Genomic DNA, 7,812 nt, shown 5'->3' on the forward strand with positions numbered 1-7,812 from the left:
GCTGTATATTTGAGTCTGGGTTCTCCTTGTTGCTGTTATTCATCATGAAGCAGCCCATCTCTCTTCCAGTCCTCAGCCTGTCATTTCTTTTGAACGTCAAGTTTTCCACTGCCAGAATGTGTCGTACCTCATCCAGTCAGTTGTCCTGGGTTGTTCTGGGTTGGTTTTTCATGGCTGCAATTGTACATCTTGCTGCCCGCTGGAAGTCATACATCCCTTTTACTAGCATGTAAAGCTAGTACCTTCCCTCGTTCTAGGGAAAGTTATCAAACCTGTATTTTTTAGTCAGAGGCTGGACTGAAAACTTTTGTTGGGGCAAATGTAGTAGCAATAGAGATCCTGGGTAGGAGATAGATTAGGCATGGTAGTAATATGGAAGCAAGGACTCTTCTGAGTGAAAGCTGTTTTCTGTGCGTAGTTTTGGAGGCAACTGTCTGATGTACATTTATGGAGCAGACCATCTCCCATCTTTCAAGGGAGATATAACACACTGCTTGGCTAGTTTTCACTTCCTTATCCAGGATATTTTCATACAAGCTAATTACCAAAATCCAGGAACAGGAGGGTTGTTGCAGCTTTTTAAAGTATTCTCGTAACGTTCCTGTGGCATGACATGGTAACAGCTATTTTCCCTATGACGTCCTGCAGGCAGTGTGTGTGTGACAAGAAAACCACTTAACAATGAAAAAATTTACACTGTTTGATTTTGTAAATGATAATTCACTGCAAATTGGAAAGACTTCATGGATACAAGACCTTCCCAGTGATGACAATGAACAAGAAAGACTTCTGAAACCAAATGAGCATGTGCTGGTAAACTGGCCTGTGGGAGAAAGAAAGACAGAAAAACACCTGGTGAAAGTTGTGTACATGAGTGGTGAGTGCAGTTCCAGAGCACGTCTGATATGAAATTTTAATCTATTTGTAAGGTATTGCTACCTGATTTTCTGTGCTTTGGCCTTTTTTTTCCATCACTTCAGATGACCCCCAAGAGCTGGTGGAAATGATGCAAAAGATATTACGAGCGAATGAAATTACAAAAATACAAGTCCTTGGAAAAGGCAAGAGGAAGAGGATAGAAATGATATTCTCAGAGAGTGAAGACAGTGACCTGGATAAAGAACAGGTGAATTTCTGTCTTTATGTGCCTGATATTGGTAGGCCCATAATGGAATGATATAGACCATAACTCTTGATTCTTCACAATATAATACACAAAATATGTATAGTAAAGTAGGAATACAGACAATCTTCACATGGTACTTCAGCACAATAACCTGTCAGAATAATTAGTTAGGCCAATAGATTTTGCCCTTTGCTATTTAAAGAGAGAAATGTTATTCAGGACTTGGATGCTCTGTAGCTCTATTACATTTTCTCCTGTAAGTCAGAAACCTGATCACTGCATAAGGAAGGGAAGGGACCAGATTTTCTGAGCTTTGCATTGTGCTGAGATCTGCAGTGACAAAGTGTGGGGAAAGAAAACATAAATCTTAACAAAAAGTTATAAACTTATTTTTCAAAAATACTAACCAAGAATGTCAAGTGCACAGTGAATAAGAGTTTATGGTATACCATGAGATACTGTAATGAAAGGCTCTATAGGAATGCAAAGGCACTGTTATGCTCTTGTTTACAGGGGAAGATGATGAAGCATATAAAAAGAAAGAAATCATTACAGGCATCTGCTCCTGCCAACATCCTGAGTAAACTTGAAACATCTTTAATTAACAAACAGGTAAACATCTCATCTTCAGCAATTTCAATGTATTAAGCAAAAGCAAACTGAAATGTATTTGTTTAGGGGGGCGTAAGACTTTTGTTTTAGTGAAGTTAACGGTTCTAAAAGACACTACCTTAGAAAACTGGTGAATGGAGAATAGAGAGAGAAGTACCTAATGGTTATGTATTACCCTGACATTTTATTCTGAATTTTAATAGGAATGGTAATATCTGTGTTCAGTAACAGCTATTATTAAAATGCACCGAGTCTGTTTATACATTCTGTATACAAACAGAATATTCTGATTTAGCCAGATATTTTAATGTTTATTTTAATGCTTTAATTTTATGTTGTTGTTGCTCTAGATAGCACGTTTTGGTTGGTTTTTTTTTTCCAGAGAGAAACATATTCAGGAAGCAACTTTCTGTACAGTGAAAGCAGCAGTGATGATGAAGAGCCTTTATTTCAACTATCCAAGGTAGAACTGTGTGCCAAAATAAAAAGTCTCAAGAGGAAGCTGACAGACACCATGAGAGAAAACTGCCGCCTAAGGCAGTCCCTGGTGATGCTTCAAGGTAAAGTCAGGGGAAGTATTTTGATGAAGAGGAAAGCCTGAAGGTCATGAAAAGCTTGATTTATAAGAAGCCATTTGGATGGCAATTATGGATGCTCAAGCACCTGACACGATCAAGGCCTACCATTAAACATCAAATTCTTTGATACATGGCAACATTTAATTCCAGCAGCACTTAGAAAAAACTGTCTTACACAGAGGCCATGCAATCATAGAGTTAGCAATGGAAAAATCTGTCTAAATCCTGTCAGTCGTTCCCAAGAGAACTTTTCTGTTCCCAAGAGAACTGTGTATAACCATCGGCTAAGCTTAAACACTCCACTGACCAGTCCAACTAATCAACTAATCCTATTTATTAACAGTTATTCTTGATCTACTGAAATTTTCTTTATTCTGGAGTTATTTCATTTCTAATTAATTTAGTAATTCCTCATTATTGATAATCTGAGTTAGTTCCAGGTACAACAAATTTAGTCCTTTCCCAGAGGTGAACCATTTTGTTCTTTTATAAACGAATCCTTCATCACTTAGTGATCATCTCTGAAGCCCCTCTTACTTGTCCCTGACCCTTACTCTGGAGCAGCCAAGACTGAATCCAAAATTTCAAAACATTAGTGAATGAATAAGGTTTAAAAAGGATTTGCTACTTCCTGCCAGCTATGTCATACCATCACTAGACAGCCTAGTATCTCTGGTTTTATTGTCATATGATTTTTCAAGTGCTTAGCAGCTTCATTGCCCACCTGATTCTGTTCCGTATGTTACTCATCTTGGTTTGGATCATTCATCTTCACTTTTCTGAATATTATTTTTAAACATTTAGTTAGTGTCCGACAACTTCTCTTACACATTTAGGTCCATTTGCCTTACATCTTAAGCACTTGTGTTAGTCTTCGACAGTATTTTCTAATAATTCAGTGATTCTGTATCTTGCTGATTCTTCAGCCCTTGCATCCTTTTTGCTCTGCTGAATTGAGCCTTCCTAATGGACTCAATAAGGTTTATATTTGAAAATAAATACTACTTGGAGAAAGGGCCACTTAAAAGATATTCTCTATAGATTAAAAAAGCCCATACTCAATAGCTTTACAAACTTGTAGAGATTTTGAGATCGCAAAAAGAAAAAAGAGAAATAGGCAGCTTAGTACCATGATGGGCGTAAACTAATGGTTCCTCTTAGCCTTGCAGAGGACTGATCTATCCTATTCTAAAAACAGAGGCCAGATCTTCATGGGTGGGGACAGCAGAATGGCAGGAAAAGCTTTGAGCGAATAGGAAAAAAGTATGTTAAAGCATTTTTGCTGACTACTTTGACTCTTTTGCAGTACGATGGGAATCTAATTACAAAAGTATACATCCTTACATAATTAGAGTCTGAAAGCTTCAGTTAAGTTTACCCATCACTTTCCATTTGATTTCAGTGTTGCCACAGGCAGTCACCCATTTTGAGGAACTGGTAGGGATGGCTGAAGCACTGCTCAAAGGGGGAGTGACATCATCTACGTCCAGTCTGCATTCACATGCTGTTTGGAAAACATCTAACAATCCGTTAGCAGATTCATATGCAGCTATGCATAGTAACTCCAGCTCACCAATAACTCTGAATGTGGAAGATGAGGAGCAACAGACTGAAAAACAGGTCAGTTAAAAGGCAATTCCAGGCATAAAAATTAAAACTTTATACAGTACAAACTTTACTGTTATAGTATAACAAATATAAAAAATAAGCATCAGTATAAATAATTTTATCATCATTCAGTTGATGACGTGACTAATGAGCTCCATTTGTGCAGAAGGCTCTTTCCATGATAAATACGAGACTTAATTCAGTGTGCTGGTACACTCTCAAGCTCGCTTTGATTTCGGTTGCTTTGCACATCTGTGACTAAGGGCAGAATGCGGATGCATGAAGAAAATAATGAGATCTGGGGATAACTTCCAGCCTAATGCTTTGGATGCCAAAGGGGAATGGTAGTGTTTCAGAGATAATCTAAGAAAAATACCAGTAGTCTGTTTGAACTGTTAGTAAGTAAACAGAGAATGGCATGTTTCTGCTCTTGTTCCAGACACTGGCCAGCAGTTAAGTAGAAATACATATATAGATACTGAGTAAAGATGTTCCCCTATTTTCTGTAATTAGAGCATAACTGAGAAATCTCAGGCACAGAGGCTATACGTGAAAAATATGAAGACCCAACCAAAAGAATAATTCTAGCTTCTGCATTCACAATTTTACATAAACATTCTTATGCACTGAGTCATGCCAGTCGGTGGAAATAATTCTTGTTGTCATGGGGTCCTAAAAACCAAAGAAATCTATGAAGAATTATCAAGGATGATGTTTTAACTGAATATTGGAATACACAAAATTTGACCTAACATCTCCAAAGAAATAGAAAGACCTAATTTTCTAAGCAATGTAGGCTTTCTTAATAGAGGTAGCTCAAAATTGCCCATTAGGAGAGTTAAAATACATAGGCTGTACTACTGCTGTGTGTAGAAGTCACTCTCAAAGCCCAGGACCAGATGTCACAGTTCTTAGGGCATGTCTGCTCGGAGGCAGGAATATTAGCTTGGGCATAGTGCCATGCTCCCGAGGCTGTACAGAATCCACGCCAGAACTGGACCACAGCCAGCCTGCATGGAGTGCAAGCAGAAGGATTTAGATATGTCTGAACATGTCCTGTCTCCACTGGTGAGTAATAAGGATCGCTTGGTGAAGTGTTTGCTAGGATGAATGGGGTCCTTAGTCTGCGCCACATTCGCTTCTGAAAAAAAATCAACCTGCGTGTACAGTTGCAAACATTGAGTGGTATGCAAGTTTAGCGTTGATCTCGGGCACACAGTTTGCAGAGGTTACTTTTGAAATTGTGGTTTAAAAAAAGAAAATTAAAAAAATATTTCAGAGGTAATACTATACAATATTTCTAGAGAACTGCAATAGTTATGCCTATGACCAATTTTGTTTTCCAGTTCAAGATCGAAAAGTGGCAGATTGCACTTTGTAACAAGAGCAAACCTCAAAAGTTTATAAACGACTTGATGCAAGCACTTTATACACATGAATACATGGCTACACACAGCCTGACAGGTGCAAAGTCCTCCTCTTCAAAGGATAAAGCAGCAAAACCAGCTATGAATCAGAATGAAGTTCAGGAAATCATAGGTGATGACTTCTTAACATTACTCAATGTGGCACTCACTTGACAGAGGGCTTTCTCTGAGGGAGGGGCTGTAATGCTTAACAGCTGGTCTACTCTGGTGATGTGCTGCTTCATATATCCTCCTTCAGCTACATACTTTTTTAACCCATCTGTTACATATACTGTCAGTGAAATGCTAAGTAGTAGTATTTCTATTGTGTGACTTTTGTGGTTTTTACTTAAGTGGCTACTCAGCACAGTGATATTATCCATTTTTTTAGCCTCTGAAAGGTTAATCTACAACAGTCAAACTTGGTGCATGACAATTAATAGATAAGGGAAGGCAAAGAGAGAACACACTCGGATCAAATTTAAAATAATGTCTGCTATATTCTGAAGTTAGTGAATGTTATGAATTCTGACATTTTAAATAGTGCTGGAGGCAAAATGAGACAATAAGTGTAGAAGACAGGAATAATGATCAGAGAAGCAAACAAAATTTGTTTTATGCTGAGGTTTAAGGCAAAAAATGTTTGGTGCATAGGAAAGAGAATCATTTCAGATGAAGTAGCAGCTTTAAAGAAAACAGTATGTTGTGAGCACATGAAGCCTGATTTTTATTGGTTTCATACCTATAGCTTAATACTTGAATAACATAGCCTAAATTCCTGTACTAGAATTCCTTGCCCATTGCCATTCCCTTGGACTTCCCCAGTTCTCTTGGTTCCCTTCCCAGCTTAGTTCCAGTTCCTGTACCTTGGTCCAGTTTTGTTGAAGTTGGCCAGCAGTTTCAAAGTTGCAGAAACATCTTTTCCTTAAGAATCCAGCTAGAGAAAAAGGCCCGAAGTCAAGAGAGAGAAAAGGAAAGTATGTAAGATGGTGAAAATATATTTAGAGGCGGTAAGATGAGACTATTTCAGCATGATGTATGAGAAAAATTAGAAAGATTTCATGGGATGAGAAGAAGAGTTGGACTCGATATGCTTAAGGGTCTTTTCCAACCTAAATGATTCTATGATTCTAAGAGCTACTAGTGACTTTTCTAAAGATGGATTCTGGGGAAGGGTCTAGGCAAAACTGAAAAGGGAAGCAGAGAAGATAATCAGAACATTGAATACAGCATGCTGCAGAGAATTCAGTGACAAAGAGGAGCCTATAGAGAAGTCAAAGAAGCTTGTTAAGGGAAATGAGAACAATCCTGAATTCAAATAGAAATGTATTTCTATTGTTGAAATGTTGACATTTACATTATACATTATACAAGAGAAGAAGAAAAATAAGGAGGAAGCCTTGGGAGTTCTAGTACTGTAGAAAATGAGTTAGTAGATCAGATTATTTAAAGAAGATGGAAACTGTAAGACTTCAAAATGAAATGAAAGGGGAAAAAAATTAAAGGAAGGGAAGATGATGGAGAAGAGGAGAGCAGGAGATGCATTCCTGATGTTGAGTCCTGTTAGCTTTTTTGCATTCAAAAAAAGTTAGCCAGGCAAAACAAAAGGGAAATGTTTGGGGAAGGAGACATCACCTGCAAATGAAAATTGATGAACAAAAACTCTAAGATTCAGAGGCATATGAGGACTGACAAGGATAGGAATAGGGCTCTTTGATCAAGAACAGAGCAAAGGAAGAGAGGATGAGCAAACATAAATCACTACAGGAAGCCTTTGTGGCCCTGGAGTTCCCTCTGAGTTTGCCAAGAGCAGGCACAGCAATATAGAAGGCACAGAGAAAAGCAAGAGCTGGCACGTGTAATATCTATGAAGTAGTAAGTGAAGACAGCAAACTAGGGCTGAAGCTGAAGTAGCTGGAAATTTCAAAGATGCAATAAATGCATCTTAGATCATACATCTGTGGTTTCCCTGATTTGGAGGCCTCATATATATCATCTCTTTATTTTGCAGGAATCACAAAACAGTTGTTTCCAAACACAGATGATGCTTTAATTAGGCGAATGATGGGACAAAAACTGAACAATTGCACCAAGAAGCCAATTTTAAGCAAAGATCTTAACTCAGGTGCTTTTCAGAAGCATAGTTTTTGGTAAGTCTTAAAAAAAAAAATTGTAGCCTGCAATGTGTAATTCCATATATTACCCTGTGGTAACAAAATCAAAAAGCAATCTTAAAATTGCCGTGAAGATACGTGTTCATATATGCATTGCCAAGTAGGTAAATATTTTCGTAACCTTGTACAAAAAGTACGTAATATAGAAGCAGTCCAGCTTAACATTACAGCACAAAAAAAAGTTGTTCATTCTAGACAAAGCAGCACAAGGCTATTAAATTACAGGAAGAGAAGACAGAAGTAAACACATGGAGTTACTTTGATCAATATGTCTATTTTAGATTTGGCATTATTTACTTTTCTTATTA

At 37.7% G+C, this 7,812-nt stretch overlaps 1 protein-coding gene across 1 annotated transcript; it reads left to right on the forward strand.

Annotated features, from left to right (window-relative positions):
- Positions 1 to 647: 647 nt before the first annotated feature.
- On the forward strand, positions 648 to 7,480 carry BEND6 (BEN domain containing 6; the record flags this gene model as incomplete). Its single annotated transcript, XM_009575022.1, has 7 exons — positions 648 to 877; positions 981 to 1,126; positions 1,640 to 1,738; positions 2,121 to 2,298; positions 3,719 to 3,936; positions 5,271 to 5,463; positions 7,342 to 7,480. Coding segments are annotated over exons 1-7 (1,169 nt in total), but the record flags the coding sequence as incomplete, so codon positions are not given.
- Between the last annotated feature and the right edge of the window lie 332 nt (positions 7,481 to 7,812).

The sequence above is a fragment of the Fulmarus glacialis genome, unplaced genomic scaffold (assembly GCF_000690835.1).
Source record: "Fulmarus glacialis isolate BGI_N327 unplaced genomic scaffold, ASM69083v1 Scaffold20510, whole genome shotgun sequence".
NCBI classification, from domain to species: Eukaryota; Metazoa; Chordata; class Aves; order Procellariiformes; family Procellariidae; genus Fulmarus; species Fulmarus glacialis.